Genomic DNA, 16,921 nt, shown 5'->3' on the forward strand with positions numbered 1-16,921 from the left:
TATATTTAGTCTCCATTCCCTGGTGATGATGAAGAAGAAGTATTTGATTCGATAGTAAATGATGAAGTTCGTTACCCAAGATTCCTTTCTTTGGAAGCTATAGCTATAATGAGAAGGGTAAGATAATTGTTCTTATTATTACAAGATTAAGATTTTCTTCATTATTTATAGTAAATATTATTTCAAATTTATTTTATATGTATAATAGTTGCTCAGAAAAAATCCAGACAGAAGATTAGGTAGTAGTGAAAGAGATGCAGAGGATGTTAAAAAACAAGCATTCTTTAGGCACATAGCATGGGATGATTTATTATTAAGACGCGTGAAACCACCTTTCGTACCAGTTATTGTAAGTGATTTTTTGCGCATGTTTTTATACGATATACAGGGTGTTTCTAATATATAAGACCCACTTCAGGAGTGGGCAAGAAACACAAAAACAATGAAAAAGTTTTATTTAAATATCTATCCTATTTAACCTTGTTTCAAAGTTACATTGGCTTTTGTGTTCTAATAATCCACGACAACTTATTTTCATAGAAGGTGTTCGAAATAATCCCTTACATTTTCTTTTCATTTCTGAAATCAGTGGTGGATCAAGTCAAGTGAGGGTCCCAAGCGAAAAAAATGTCGAAGCCTTCAAACTCAAATTAAAAAAAAAAAGTTTTAAAAAACTCTCATTAAGTTATTAACAGAAAATAAGTAAACAAAAATTTCATATCATAACACTTTAACTAAATTTATTAAAAATACGTCATTTTTCTCAAACCCTAATGAAAAGAAATTCTAAGACCTCGAGGTCTCCATTTGGGACTCTTTGATATTTCGGGGTACAACGTGACTGCTTAACACTTTGACTGCCACGCCGAATTCACATGTTTCGCCACGGTAATTTTTGTATTATTCAAGATTTCATAGAAATTAATTTTTTATTTTCGATGTTCCAATAAAAATTTATAATTGTTCAATGGAGCACTTTCTATTTCAAAGTATATTTTAATTAGCGGTAATGTTTAAAATACCCTAACTGTAAATTTTCATTCAACTTTTACAATTGTAAATGTTCAAACACTCTGGTCACCAATGACCACCGTGGCGTCACAGAAGAAATCATGGCCGGTCGTATATGACCAACATGGTAGTCAAAGTGTTAATCTGTCACTGTCTGAAATGCATCCCAGATATTACTAAACACCCTGTATATATTTTCTATAATTATAAAGATATATTAAAATATATATTTATTTTATACAGCATTCTGTGGAAGATGTTAGTAATTTTGATGAAGAATTTACATCAGAAAAACCACAGCTCACTCCGCCTAAGGATCCCAGACCTCTCAGCGATATGGAACAAAGCTTCTTCAAAGATTTCACATACATGGCTGATTGGTGCTAACTATAGTAATATGGAATTTTATGTTCTTCCAATAATAGTTCATCATTATTTGTATCCTATAATTTAGATTAAACTATGTTAATTTACATCGAGAAACATAGGAAAAAAGAATGAAAATTCTTATGGAAAGAAGATTGATGCATTGTGCTTTTTACAATAATTATTATTCTTAATAGAAATCAAAACTTCTGTAAACTTATGATTTACCATTGAATCTCGGATTTTCATCTGAATTATGTTATAGAAGAGAAAAATTTTATTTTACAATTAGTGCCAGGCATATACATGTATGGCTATATTATTCTATTTTGTTTGCATCGCGTAAGTTATTAAAATATAATTAATTATCTTGGAAACCAATATATGAACAGAAACAAAATGATAGGATTCGTAGTAACATTTGTATTACATGTATATGTTAGTAAAAACATATATGTCTAAAAGGAAAAACGAAAAAAAAAATATACAAACAAAAATAACATAAAAATAAGTAACTTTTAAATTACTATCGTCAACTATGGATATACATATATATAATGCGAGAGCGAGCGAGCGAGAGAGAGAGAGAGAGGAAGAGAAAGAGAGTGAGAGATGTAGATAAATATTATCGAGACAAGGATCACATTTATTTGCATGTGCATTTTTAAATAATAAACAAAACTTTCCCACTAAGTGCATGAAGAATATGAAAAAGAATAGTTTACGTATAAAATTATATAAGTATATATTGTACAACAGACACGTTTAAGCACTGGTCATTTACGATGATCACATTAGAATCACATTGCACACATTTTTGAAAGTAAGGCACGTCATTTAATCACACGCAGACACTATATAATTTGTTTTGTATCATCATTATTATTATTATTATTATTATTAGTATAACATTGTTTTATTTTCTTTTCTTTTCTTATTTTATTTTCTTACAAATGGCTATTTACTTTAAATCGTGGCACAATGATGATATATTTATGCTTGACAAAAAATTATCGTTTTTCAATTGTAAGATTTTATACATCGATGGAAAATTAATTAAAAAGAAAAAAAATTTCTTACAATTATTAGCACTAATACGATATCGAATGGAAACGACTAAATAAGCGCAGTATAAATGTGTTGATCGGAATTAACAATCGATACTTTAAATACTAAAATAATGTGGTATTTAACGTGGCTTACTATCATTTCGATAGAGAGATGAATTTTAATTTCTTTTTTTTCTTTCGTTTATTTACGATAAAATTGACAGCATAATTTAACGGCGAATATTATTTGTGTCTGAAAAAAAAATAATAAATAAATGTCACGTGTGTGTATTGTTTTATATATTGTATGCTCTATTCGCTCACAATTTATTTTATTTTAACTGCATGTAATCATGTTTAAACGCATGTATATCTACGTATTTCGTATTTATGCGTTATATCTTTTACAAAGGTATCTTTCAAGGAGTAGTATTACTATGATTCTTTATTAAATCATGAAGTTAAAATTTTTCACATATTAAACAAAAAAAGAAAAGAAATAATAATTTCAAGTCCAACTTCTAGTATGTGCATCTTTGTATCATTGTTAATCTTTATTTTTTAATGTAAATTCTTTGTACTTTTTGATAATAATAATATTATTAATAATAATAATAATAATAATAATAATAATAATAATAATAATAATAATAGTAATAATAATAATTGAGAGATAAGTGTATTACATTTTAATTTTTTGGGAAGTAATTCGTGCATTATTTTTAATATTTTTATATAACTTGTATCAACTCGTATGTCATATATTAAATAATTTTTATGGTATATATATACATATATCATTATGTTAAATAATAAAATATTAATTTCACAAACGGATTTAACATACGAATAATCTGCCACATTCGTGTCCATGGCAATTGAGAATTAATATTAAATGATATATACTCTTTAAATTTGTCATACGAAACAGTATTTGTTGTTTTATTATTGTATACTATGATTTCTCAATATGTTGCGGTAATATTAACTCTCCTTACTATATAAGTTCATTTTTGATTTACGTTAAATTTTATTTTTTTATACGCCTTCGATGAAAGATATATTAGAATTGGACTTGACAAATCTAATATACATTTTCTTTTCTATTCGTATAAAATTGTTCGAACGAAATTTAAATATTAACATTACGATATCTAATGTTTATTAAAATTATTTTGTTTATTTTCACAATGTTTAAACATATATATATATATTTATATATACATATATATAAATATTAAATGAAAATTAATGTATATCATTATTATTATTTTATACGAAACACGATTTTATTATATAGAATTCTGTGATATACTTCAAGATTAAACATACTTACTTTGAAACATTCTCACAGTGTAAATTTCGACATTAAAAAACTGATTTTGTAATTATGATTTTTATAAAACAACAATAACAATAGCAAAAAAAAAAGAAAACAGAACAAAACGATAAAAATTATATTTGAAAAAAAAATTTATAGCAATATATAAAAAGGAAATAATAATAACCGAATGACATGTGATAGTATCGAGTTAAATCTCGAATTTTAGATGCCTTACTGCTCTAATAAAGTAATAACTTGGTATCTATTTTATAAAGAAGTCTTGTAAATTATAATTGAACCCTGTTTGTAAGAAGGTGCTCATATACAGGGTGTTTCTAATGTGTGGATAGAGGACACAAAAATAATAAGAATAGTTCATATAAATATGTGTCTTATTTAATCTTGTTTCAAAGTAATAATAGACACTTTTATATTCCAATAACCCATGACATTTATCTTCATAGAAAGTGCTCGAAATGATTACTTTTGGTTTGTATCCAAGCTTGTTGTAATTGTCTTTGTATCATTGAATTTTGCAGTTTTTCAAAACTTCCAGGTATGCGTCAAATCTGTTAACAATTTTTTTTCTATACATGCTCAAAGTTCTTCAATACTGGCAATGTATGTCAAATACACAATTATTTTCAAATGACCCCAGAAATAAAAATCTAATTACGCATTTGAAACTCTTTAATAAATAGAACAAATAAAAATTAATGAAGTTCTTTTAGTAGGAGAATTGAAGATTAAAACTGAACTGATTAAATTAAAATAATTAAATTCAATTAACAAAATGAAGCATGTAAATACAAATACAGATCGAGAATAATCATTTTTAGTACTTTCTGAATATTTTTCTTATTGAAACAAAAGTAGCTATAACTTTGAATCAAGGTCAAATAGGATACATGTTTAAATGAACTTTTTCCATCGATTTTGTATTCCTTCTTCATTTTTGAAGTTCGCTCCACAAATTTCGTAATAACGAAACATCCTGTATATCAAAACTGCGTGCTGTTGTATTATTCCAACAAAAGAAATTACTACAATCTAGCGTAGTAACATTTGTAACACCCAGCGGAACCAAATTTCACGCATAATTAATAATATTATAGAAAAATATTACTTCTAATTAGAAGCATTTTATTGTAATAACAAAAAAGTAAGTATAAAATAAAAAGTAAGGAGAAAGATCATCACAAGGTTTCTAATATATAAGTGCCATGAGCCTAACGCATACTGATATAACAATACGATCAGAACAATATAAATACATTTTGAAATGATAAAAAAAAAATAATTAACAAAGAAAATGTAATTCATCGTACTCTATCATATACGTACATATGACACACAGATATATTTTACTCTTTACAGATTTCGACTACCAAAGTGAATAATTTTTATCACGATAAATTGTTCGCATAATAAAAATAATAAGATCTTCTTTTTTTCATTTATACTATGATTTATAATCAACATATGAAACATTAATTAAAATGTATTATGAGCGTTAAAGAAAAATATTTCAATTTTTTTTTTTTTAAAGAGTATGCAAAGAAAATGATTATTTGCATATTATTTCAAAAATATTGTTTGGAAGGTGTACATAATACATTTACATGTTACAGCCATGTAGATAAATTTTAATTAACGAATGAAATATTTTCAATAGCACATATGAGCTCGGGGTACTTATTTATATATATATATATATATATATAAATATATAAGTACGTAAATAGTGCTACTAAGATATAAAGTAGTAATTTTTTTATTAATACGTTTGCTATGATTTACGATTATGTGTTATAACAAATAAAAATGTAGTATGTGCCTCGTATTTTGTAGAATTTAGAACGTCTTAAAGAACTATTATCATAAAATAAGATATACACACGTATAAAGATTTCTAAACGTTTATTTATTTGATACATATATTTACAGTGGCAGCTTACTACATATCACCATTAATACATTACATAATTCTTAGTGATATTCTCTTCAAATTTATTATCATATATATATATATATAATATATATATATAAACATTACACGATTCAAGAATAAATTTTTGAATAATGTATCTTTTGTGTTGTTTATTTAACATTTCATTTATAATCATTGAAAAAACTAAAAAACTATTTCCCATTAGATTATTGAAGTTAAGCAACGATGGGCATGGGATTGGTATTTAATTAGATGATTGCTTTGGAAAACTTTGTGCAAAGATGTAAGAATTCCCTCTAACCCATAAAAGGGAAAGTAATAAAAAGAAATATATATCTCATTTATATTTTAATATAAATTAAACAAAAATTGGTATATCACAGATAGATGATACTAATAGCGAACGCATTAAAGAAGTTTAATTCAATTAAGTTGTTAAATAATTTCTTTCATATTTTAAAATTAATTTAAATCACCATAATAATTTTGCAAAGTAATTTATTTTTATTTAATAATTTATTGATTATTACTGTCATCAATTTGTCTTCATCTTGTTGATTTTCTATTTTTTTGATGCAAGAAATCAGACACTATATTGAAAAGAAATATGACACAAATTATGGAAGACTATATATTTATATTTAACTCTTTTGATATGACTATGTCGTTCGCGAGTATGCTTTCGCTGTACAGATATTTGCATCATGAATAAGGTAATACTATACGAGCCAGTTACAACGCAAATGTACATTTTATTACAAAGTAGATAAAAGATGGGATATTATAATGTAATGCATTCTAAGACATTTAGATCTTAAAAATTGTAAACCGAAGCAAAATATCGATGATGGTGGATGACTATGGTCACCATTAGTAAACAGTAACCATATGATATTAGGTGATTAAAATCACCATTAGTATACAGTGAAGGCATGACATTGAATGACTGTAATCACTATTAATATACAGTGAGCATATAATGTTGGGTGATTATATTCACTGGTAGTATGTCATGAGTGTCAAACATTGGGTAACTGTAGTCACCAGTAGTATCGAAAGATTTAAATAGATATATACATATTAAAATATAAAGAAATTACTTAAGTATTTCAAATTATACTTCTATTACAGATGAAGTTTCATCAATCGGTTCATCATTTTTAATTTCGCTATTATCTGTCATTTGAAGATCAATGTTTTTATTTTCTGTGTTTATAGATTTTGCTAATTCGTATAAATTAGTTGTATTTTTCTTGATATTTTTTTCCAGAGCTATTTTTTTCTCTTCTTTTTCTCTTAATAGTTTTCTCATTGCTGGAGATAACGGTTTTACAAGACCAGTATTAACACTATAAAAGACACTAGTACTGTCCGCAGATTTAAATACAAATGTTATTCTGAAATCATATAATTCTGTTATTTGGTCCAAACTTAGATTTATTTTATCATTGTAATAGAAATTTATAATTTTCAATGAACATTTAGAAAAAGTGTACGTAAAAAAATTTCTATTTTTACCGTTCTGTTTCTAATTTCTGCTGTATTTTTTCAATTAGATCTATGGTTAATGAATATGATATAGCCCATGGTACATAAATTTCAAGATTTGAATTTTTACTTCTCTTAGTTTCTAAATAAAGTAAATCTACATCCTGATTATATTTATAATCCACGTACCAAAATCTTTTAGCTATAAAAAAAAATTCTCAATCGCATTAAAATATTTTATGAAATTAATAATCGTATATTTTATTCTTACCTTCGCATAATTGCATATATACATAAAATGCATTTGAAATTTTTATAGGATCAACGCAACCTAATTTTTCCATATAATAATACTAAAAAAAAAAGAATAGATAAAATATTAAATATTTATGTAAGAATATATATAATTACAAATTAAAAATAAATTTGATAAATTAATATGCAAACTTACACTAGGATGAATTAGATCATGCATATTTAAAATTTTTTAAATTTTATTACAAAGAGATAATATATTTAAATGTTATATTATTTTACTTATATTTTTTTGAGGTTACCAACATAACCATGAACACAAAATATGTAACAAATTAAATAAATTTAACAATAAGTATAAAATATTATATTATATTAATATCCAAGTAAAAGTAATGTGATTGATCGAATATGTATAACTGTTTTTTTATTATTGTCTATTATTCAAATTTTTGAAGTTCAATAATAGCAAAAAGTACAGAAGTATATAAAAGCTCAAAATTTCCCTTTTTATCTATCCAGTTTCATTTTAGTTACTACCAGTACCACCAGTTAGCGATCGTAGATAAATAATGCGAGGACGGTACAATGCTGATTATATCAGAGATAGTTATCCTTAGGTATAAGAATTTCTTCAATAAAAAAAGTAAGAATCTTTAATTTTATAATACTCTTAATTAAACGTGTATTAAATGGAGTACAACTTATTCATAAACTTTACTAAATTAACTACAATATATATAAAATATACACTCATATATAAAAAGATCCCTGCGTTATTGATTGATAGAATTAGTTACAAAAAACATACTTTGCAAACATTACATTAAACATTTTATGCATTAATATTTATAGATAAACATAAGTAGTATTATATATTAGTTAACAATCAAGTCAAATAATCAAATAATTTATTAATCGCAATTGAATAATAATTTCGTTACCGATACGTATTACTATTAAGAAAGTATCAGTAATCGAAATTAGATCTAGGAAATATAGAATTAAATAGAAATATAGAATAATAAAGTCAAATACAAAATATTACAAATAAATTATCCAATAACGAAGACAGATTTGATAGACAATCGAATAATAAAGACAATTTAACGATAATCGAATTATCAGTTAAAGTTAAATAAAGATTAATTGGTGAAGTTGGTAAGAAATTTTAATTAAGCGGAGCTACTAGACGGCTAATGGAAGAGCAAAGATCATTTCCTACTTTGAGAAGAGGTGTCCCTCTTTGGTAACAACGTTCAACGTTGCCAGCAAAATTCTTTTCATATTTGACAAATCGCATATTCTTATTCCCTAGTTTTATTTAGATAGCTTCTCTTAGATAATAGTTTTCGAATTTATCGTTATCTAGAGGCTTCGAACAAGGCACTATCTAAAGCAACGTGGACGTAAGTTTGTAGCCTCTGAGTATTACAGTCTCGTCTTGCCTAGGTATGTTGTCTAGGTACGCTTGCAGCAATTCGTAGAATTCTTCTTTCTCTTTTTGAGGTTTGATGTCATTTGGGGACATATACATTGATTATGTGTGTCAGTGTCTTCTTTTGGAGCTGTAGCGTTACCTGTAGTATCCTATCGCTGATGTATTTGGACTCTAGTACGTTATTTTCGTATCCCTCGTGTACTAGTAGGCCCACTCCCAAAGTGGCTTTTCCATTTTTGATTTTTCCGCTATAGAACAGGACGTATTTTCCATATCTAAAGTTTCCTTTGCCTTTTTTTTTAGTTTCAGAGAGAGCACAGATATCTAGTCTGCGTTTTTCTATTTCTCCTAGTACTTTCTGGTCTTTATTGTTTATGGAAGTTACATTCCAGTATTATATTCTTAGCGCTTTCATTTTGGTCCGTTTTTGGCACGTTCCTTTTTTTCTTGCCAAGTCGTCACCGATATTTTCCGTCCGATATTTCCGTCCATCGATATTTTCCGAGATTTATCGACTTACTTCAGGCAAATATTTCATGTCGCTGTGCGCGCACATCATAAATACTAACTAACTTCATCCTGTCAATTTCATGTCACTGTGCGTGGCGCATGGTAAGAATTCGCACTTATGATTTTTTTTCTAACGCGTCAAAAGAAGTAAACTTTAAAAATACGCATGTTTTTTGTTCAAGTATTTCATCCATTCCTTCATCAAAGAAACATACGGCATTTCGAACATCAACGATACAACGTAAGCACAAATGTAACTTACTACTACGAATCCAACACCTAAAATTAACTGTAAAACAAAGCAAGAAAACATAATGACAGTTAATTAAAATTCATATAAATCTATTAATATAAACAAACAAGTAAGAATAATACATACGTATGGGAGATCATCAAAGTGAGGGGAAGTTTCACTGTATAATTTCATAGAAGTTATAAGAATTGGATTAATCAAAAAAGCTCCGTAAGTCAACCTACTTAATGGCATCCAAACCTTCCACGAAAGAATACGATTCACTATACCTAAAATGCGAATTGATTTGATTAATAACGATAAGAAAGTAATAATATCGAGTTAAACAATCGAATCAGATATTTATTTATACCCCCATTATTTGTACAACACGCTATTAATATCCATGCTATACCAATTGCCCATACATTTCTACCGAGAGCAACGTAAAAGGCAGCAGCTAAAACTGATAATCTATTCTGATATAATCCAAAAAGTACTGATAAATTGCATAAACTGCCCAGTATCCAAAAGAGTATTATTGTTTTCTAAAATCAGTTGTATCAACATTAGAGTCATCATCAACAGCATCAAGAAAATAATTTGATCGTGAAGTATTTGTAAGCGACAAGAGATCAGAAGATGTGTTTACTTTTTTCCATAATAATTTATGGTTTAATTTGAAAAGAATATACGCAGTAATCACACCCACTAGGTAAGGTCCTATCCTAACCAATGGTGAATAATACAGCTCTTTCACAAGACTGTATTGTCTTTTGAAACTGTAATGCAAAAAATCTTCAATTTATTAATGAATTAACCCTATCATTAAAGTATACTTTTGCGCGAGTATCTTTTTATACGAGTTCGCTTGGACATATTGACTTTAAATAGAAAACAGCCCATATATAGGGTCTTTCACTTGACTAGACAACCTATATAATCTAGAGTGTCATACCTACATCCAATGTTGATAATATGTTAGTAAGTGTCGAACAAAAAAATATACATATAATAATTAATAAATTATTTCATATAAGTAAGGCAAGTATTTAGATACTTTCGTTAGTCACTAGTAAGTCTGTAAGTCGCTAATAAGGAATGAGTTTAATGCAATAAATTGCATATAACTGTCGATGTATTACTGAGAACAGAAAGATAGAAATCTCAATTTTTCACGGATTTTTTAATAACAACAGCTTCAAATTTTTTTCTTTCAGACACGACAAATTCTCCACTGAAACCAATTATTTGGATTAAACGAAATCATATTTGCATTCAATAAAATAACCCAGCAATCTGTGAAATACTAGCTCATTATAAATAATTACAGTTTTAAGTAAACTTAAACTATACATTACCGGAAATATGTATAATAATTAATATTGATATTTACATAGGAGTATATTTATAAATGTAGGATATATAGCCAGAAAGAATGATCGATGATGTAAACAATAAGCCCATTAAACTGGCTGCTACTTTAAAGTACCTGAAATAAAATTATGTTTGATTGAATAAAATTATTTTCGCTTAAAAAGAACTTTTTATAGAAAAAAATGTAGAATGCCTTACATTGAAGATAAGAATAACAGAAAATTTACTGTAAGGAAGTATTGCATATCGTTCGCCAAATACCAACTCCAACTCATACACTGCAAAGATCGGTATTGATAAGTAATATTGTATCTATATTATTAACTTAATCATAGAAGAATTTTTAAAATTGCTATTCACATAGGTTCATACCATATCTTGTACACTAAAAAGATTATGAATATAGAGGATATTTCTCCACCAATATTTCTGACAATTTTCGTGTGATCGTTCCGTTATATAGAAGAGCGATGTTTTACTGTACCACGTTACATTTATCTGCACTAATCCGATTAATATAATGAAAGTAGGTGACAATCTAAAATAGCAGAAGTAGAAAAAATAAGTAAGAAATTCCAAATAATTATAATTCAAATTTTGATCCAATTTATGTAAAAATTCATAAATCTTTGATATTCGGATATCCAAGTAAAAAAAATTTAATATAAAGTCCATGTAAATTAAAAAAATATATTTATTAATACGATTAAAATTAGTGATCTCAGAACCGTTTATCCGTTGTCAATTGAGCTTCCATCAAATATAGATAAAGATCGAATTTTCTCGAAATATGCATCATCGCTGTAGTATAAGAATCAATACTCGATCAATGTCACTTACAACGGATAAACTACCCTAAATCGTTTGTTTCTAGAACTTTCTTTGTCCTTTCTTAATTTGTCGTTTTTTTTTTCTCTAAGCTTCAAATAACTTCAAACCTCCAACTCCCTGCTTTATAAAGGGACAACTAAAACACATATTTTAAGTTGACTGAATCTTTTCAATGAATTTTAACACAGCATTTCTAATTTTCATTGACTGTTACACATAAAATTACTTGAGATTACTTCCTTCACCACTGTACTCTAGAAATCGATAGAAAATTTTTTAAATTGAATAAAACCTTCATAACATTTTATAGCATGACCAATCAAGTTGTGAAATAAATTCTGCTTTCTACAAATTGCGTGGAATTTACACTATGTCCGACATTGTAGAAAATTACTCATAACAAATATATTTCACTTCTTTTATTTTTTTATTAATATTTTGTAATCGGTTATTATAACCCCGTATGTTACTATGCACATATATAAAGATCCTCGAACAAAAAATCGTGTTTATGAACAACCAAAATAAGAGTCACTAACATAGTTTATATTATTTATATAATAAAAAAATTGTTTTTATTGTCCTCGGATTTGAAAAACTTATGCATAAAATACTTTAATTATATTAGATTTAGGGAATTAAAAAAATGGTCTTACCTAATAAACCTTTTCATGAGAGCGAGAAAATATAATTTTGTTACATTTAAAAAATTATGCGGTGTTCGTGTATTCTTGCCCATAACTTTTTTTAAATACAAGTAGGAGACAAGAAAACCACCAAAACAAAAAAATGTATCTACTGCCAGATGCCCACTGTATATTAAGTAAAAAAATAAATCATCTACTTTTTTCAAAAGAAACGACCTATTGTCTATTAATAAACATAACAGAAAATTAAAGAGAATTAATATACAAGCATATATAAATTTAATTGAAATATCTTATTTTAATGTAACTTAAATTCAATCGTAATATTTGTACCAAAAATATCCATTGGAAAGTATCCTGTATGCAGCGAAATAATCCATATCATCGAAAAAAATCTTAATCCGTGTATAGTCGGAATACCAGCATCTTCAGATTTCATACTAAATATTATTTTCGTGTTCGAATATGCGGAAAAAGCTAGGAATATTTTACAAAAAAATCTGTGGTATTTTAATTTTTTTAGTTGATCCTTGTTATTATCGTTGACCGTTTGAAGTTCTTCTAAAAAAATAAACGTTTTGATATTAAATTATTATTTGTTTGTCCATACGAATTAGCTATAATAACCCGCTCGTTACCCATCACCAATCCGAAGATAGGGTACGTACAAATAATTTCTTATGTAATGAAAATAACTCAAAAGTATGTTGAAAAAATGGATTGCAAATTATAAAATAGATTTACCGATCGATAGAGATTTAACATTTTCATGGTCTTGAAGACAATTGTTATCTTTCTTCAATCGTTCTTGGTATATTAGGACATCATAGGTCGTTCCTATTATCATTAATAGGAATGTGAGAACGACTATTACCCTAAAAAAAGACAACAACAAGGAAACATAATTTTATTGTATATTTAACGAAAGAATATCATAAATGATAAAAGAATTGTTGATTTACATCATTGTAATGAATGTGCCACTTAATAACCATCGATGGTCATCTATTAGATCTCGTACTTCAATCAACGTAAAATCGGCTGAATATAGTTCTCCTTTAAAGAAAGTTCTCTTCCTCAACACGTTTTCTAGAAGAATAGAAAGTTGATTCGTCGAGCAGGATGCTGGTAAGCACATACCGAGTATTATCAAATCCTGGGAAAAAAATATCAAAATATTTAATAAGATTGTTAAAATCACTATTTTTATTTTCAATAGAAACTTACTTCCTTGAATACTTCAATGTGGTATTGTAAGGTGCTATTATGTTGAAAATTAGCAGCAAAGAATTTCACTTCAAAAGGTGGAAATTCATCTTCGATATGACGAAATCTCAAATTGTTTCGTAATATCTCTTCCGATAGTAGAAAAGGATTTCTGTTTCCGGCAGCTTCGCATTGACTTTTACTACCCAACCAATAATTATTTCCATAAATGAATCCTGTATTTGGATCGCCGCTCGCATCGATTACTTGATAAAAGAAATAAAATACAAATTTCATCTTTTTGTTGATCGAAACTATTTATTATGTGCGACTCAGGAAGAAGAAACCATTTTGTTAGTCGAAAGAAAGCTGATTTTTAAACTGATTTTTTTTAATAAATAGAGTCATCTATATTAATTATAGCTTTTTATTCTTTTGTTTCGCATTATGTAGAAAAATTTGCAAAGCGTAAGCATTTTATATGGTCGTTTACTAATAGCATATTAATGTAAACTTTAATAAATTATTTATATGTCTGTTTTATATGGTTACAGTCAATGTTAGAATATGTACATTGTTTGCAACTCAAAATTTAAACTTTCAAGAAGACTTAAAATGAATTGTCAATCTACAATTTTAAAATTAGAAAGAAGAAAATGTATTTTAAATAGTCGAAATATTAAATGGAAGCTATACAAAGTTCGAATCATTTGGAAACGATCCTTTTCCTGTGAAAAAATATTTAAAAAAAGAAGAAAATTTTTTTTCTTTATAATATTGTTCCTTCCTTGACTTCCGAACTTACTTATTTAAATTTTTGCCTTATAAAATAATCATACCAAAAATATCGTTTATAGTAAAATGAATAATTATTTTCAACAATAATAATATAAATTCCTAATAATAGAAATTATCTCGTAGCTTTCATGTACCTTTTAAGCTCCATAATAACTGCTGATCGATGGCTTCTCGAAATTCAATCAGTTCCTTTCTACATTGAGTTGAATTTAAAAGTTCTGCGTTTGCTAGCATTGCATAAACTGGCATCGTACGGATCTTCAATTCTTTCGTTTCATCTGCCGTACAATAATTAAGAAAGAAAATAAATGCTGCGAAATAATTTAGCAATTGGACTACTGGACGTTCCATTTTCCCTATGTGATGTTCTTACGTACTTTCGTTGTATTTTTTGTAACACTGATGTACAACTCTTTGAAAGAAATCTATTTAGTTGCTACATTAGCATTTTTTGAAAGTATCTGTTTTGTCGTTACACTGGATGAACAAAGATATTCCGAGATAATACAAAATAGTAACAATATAAATATTTAGAAGGATAGAAACATAAAATGAAGATCAACAAACAATGATATTTTTAAAGACTATATTCGATTAATAATACACGAAGACCGTGAAAAAACTGAGTATACGCGCTGGGAAGATTTCACTCCACCTGACGGAAAAACTACAACTGTTTGATTGCCGTTAGAAGGATGTCTTTATATAATCTATCCCTCCTATAATAACTGTTTTTTTCATTTTAATAAATGATATTAACATAACGATTATGAGCGTCATTATTCATGTTAAAAAATCTTTTTTCTTATTTATCCAATTAACCTTGTATTTGTAACATTTTTGTTTTCCATTCCGATTAGTTTTTGATATCGACGACTCATATTTTATCCAACTTATGAATATTTCTTATAATAGAACTTCCTTTAACAAAAACGATAAAAGAAATGTACTTTCTTTTAAACAATCCTAAATGTTAACAGAGTATATCAGATTCTTTAATATTCCTTATATTAATTTGTTATTTATGTGAAAAAAATTTATATTGTAATCCAAAAATTTGTTATTTAGGTTGGATCTAAAGACCTTATCGAAAATAAACATTAATTTTACACTTTATTATTTACAAAAGTCATTTGAATATAATTTATTAATCGTTGTTTATATTATTTATTACGGTATTATGGGTATAACGATTATAATATTACCAATAAAAAGAAAATATTCTTCTTTTATAATGAATTAAGTTGATAGACTACAAATGCTCAAATTGATGGGAATAAATTGAGAATAAATAATCGGAATGATGCAGTGAAGAAGCTGATTAAATACTTATTATTATGCTCTACAAGAATCTTGTAAAAAATTACATTAAAAAGCTATTTAATATTTACATTTTTTGCCTGAAATAATGCCACCTTTTCCATCAATGATGTTGAACGCCTGACGCTTTAATTAGTACTCTATTATTTTTTGTTATAACTCGACAATGTCGTCACGTGGGAATATCGAGTGATGTATATTTGTTGTGAATAAGGAAAAACAAATCATATAAATTTTAAGCTTTAAAGTTAAATAACATTTATTTAACTTTAAAACACGTCAAAATACAAGTATTTAATAATTTAACTAATAAACAAAAAACTTATTATCGTTGTAAATCAATATTTATATCAGTTTAAATAAATTAATTTCGATACTTTACCATTATCTAAATATATTGTAAAAGATTAATTTGTGTATTTGTAGATAAAATTTGATTGTATTACATTTAAAACATCGTAAAAATAATAAAATACAATACAAAATCTTCTCTTAAATAATTATAAACTACAGCGGCTTCAAAATAAAATACGGTACTGTATAATACAGAATATATAACCAACAAAAGTATAAATAGGTATTGCAGAAAACTCAAAGTTCGTATCGATTTAAGTTTTATTTTCATATTTTCGAAGAAAACTAAATTTACACCCTTAACTTTATTAAAAATAATAATAATTAATATAGTATTCTATTGTAGGTGCTCAAATACTTTCTTGAAATACTGTATATGTGTTCAAATGGGAAAATTATTAAGTATTGGCTCTCTGAGTAACTGTCGCACCGCACAGTTTAGATCTCATTGTCAATGAGACACTTTGGATTGCGGACTCACGTGAAGACTTGTGTGAAATAATAAAGTTTTCTTTCGATATATAGACTTTAGTTCATCGATTTTAATAAATATAGTTAGAATATTCAATAAATTGACGGTTATAAACCATAATAATTTGTGCTAACAAAACGATTACCAGTGTATGAAATATAAAAAAAAATATTAATTTTTTTGCAACGAGAAAAACTAACAAAAGTACTTGTGCTTTGTTCTCTAAATCAATAATTATTGTATGAAAATAAAATGCTTGATGTAAAATATCTCTACTCTCATAGGCGTA

General features: G+C 26.7%; 3 protein-coding genes across 6 annotated transcripts in view; 1 reads left to right on the forward strand and 2 right to left on the reverse strand.

The window, feature by feature from the left end:
• Positions 1 to 2,727, forward strand: part of LOC122515613 (serine/threonine-protein kinase N) — a 128,937-nt gene extending 126,210 nt beyond the window's left edge. For all 4 annotated transcript variants that reach the window (XM_043633015.1, XM_043633016.1, XM_043633018.1 and 1 more), the window contains 3 exons: positions 10 to 117; positions 209 to 349; positions 1,255 to 2,727. In XM_043633015.1, coding sequence (XP_043488950.1) covers positions 10 to 117; positions 209 to 349; positions 1,255 to 1,398 — 393 coding nt within the window. In that variant the 3' untranslated portion in view covers positions 1,399 to 2,727. The remainder of the gene's footprint in view (positions 1 to 9; positions 118 to 208; positions 350 to 1,254) is intronic.
• A 3,591-nt stretch (positions 2,728 to 6,318) lies between these two features.
• LOC122515491 lies at positions 6,319 to 7,778 on the reverse strand. The gene is made up of 4 exons (XM_043632862.1): positions 7,641 to 7,778; positions 7,461 to 7,542; positions 7,220 to 7,391; positions 6,319 to 7,098 (listed from the first exon to the last, which is right to left on the reverse strand). Exons 1-4 carry the CDS (start codon positions 7,662 to 7,664, stop codon positions 6,816 to 6,818), a joined length of 561 nt encoding a protein of 186 aa, XP_043488797.1. The 5' UTR covers positions 7,665 to 7,778; the 3' UTR covers positions 6,319 to 6,815.
• A 1,111-nt stretch (positions 7,779 to 8,889) lies between these two features.
• The window catches only part of LOC122515474 (nose resistant to fluoxetine protein 6-like), a 44,138-nt gene continuing 36,106 nt past the window's right edge, over positions 8,890 to 16,921 (reverse strand). Inside the window, exon 13 of the mRNA XM_043632842.1 lies at positions 8,890 to 9,684. Within this exon, the coding sequence (XP_043488777.1) occupies positions 9,550 to 9,684 (135 nt within the window). The 3' untranslated portion in view covers positions 8,890 to 9,549. The remainder of the gene's footprint in view (positions 9,685 to 16,921) is intronic.

This window comes from Polistes fuscatus, unplaced genomic scaffold (assembly GCF_010416935.1).
Source record: "Polistes fuscatus isolate 324 unplaced genomic scaffold, CU_Pfus_HIC Scaffold18, whole genome shotgun sequence".
NCBI lineage: Eukaryota > Metazoa > Arthropoda > Insecta > Hymenoptera > Vespidae > Polistes > Polistes fuscatus.

Excerpts from the sequence above, each read along its gene's own strand:
- LOC122515491 (XM_043632862.1), bottom strand. The coding sequence starts at position 7,664 with ATGCATGATCTAATTCATCCTAGT. Across the intron at positions 7,543-7,640 it reads ATGATCTAATTCATCCTAGT|TATTATTATATGGAAAAATT; the intron begins GTAAGTTTGCAT and ends TTTTTTTTTTAG. Across the intron at positions 7,392-7,460 it reads ATATATGCAATTATGCGAAG|CTAAAAGATTTTGGTACGTG; the intron begins GTAAGAATAAAA and ends TTTTTTTTATAG.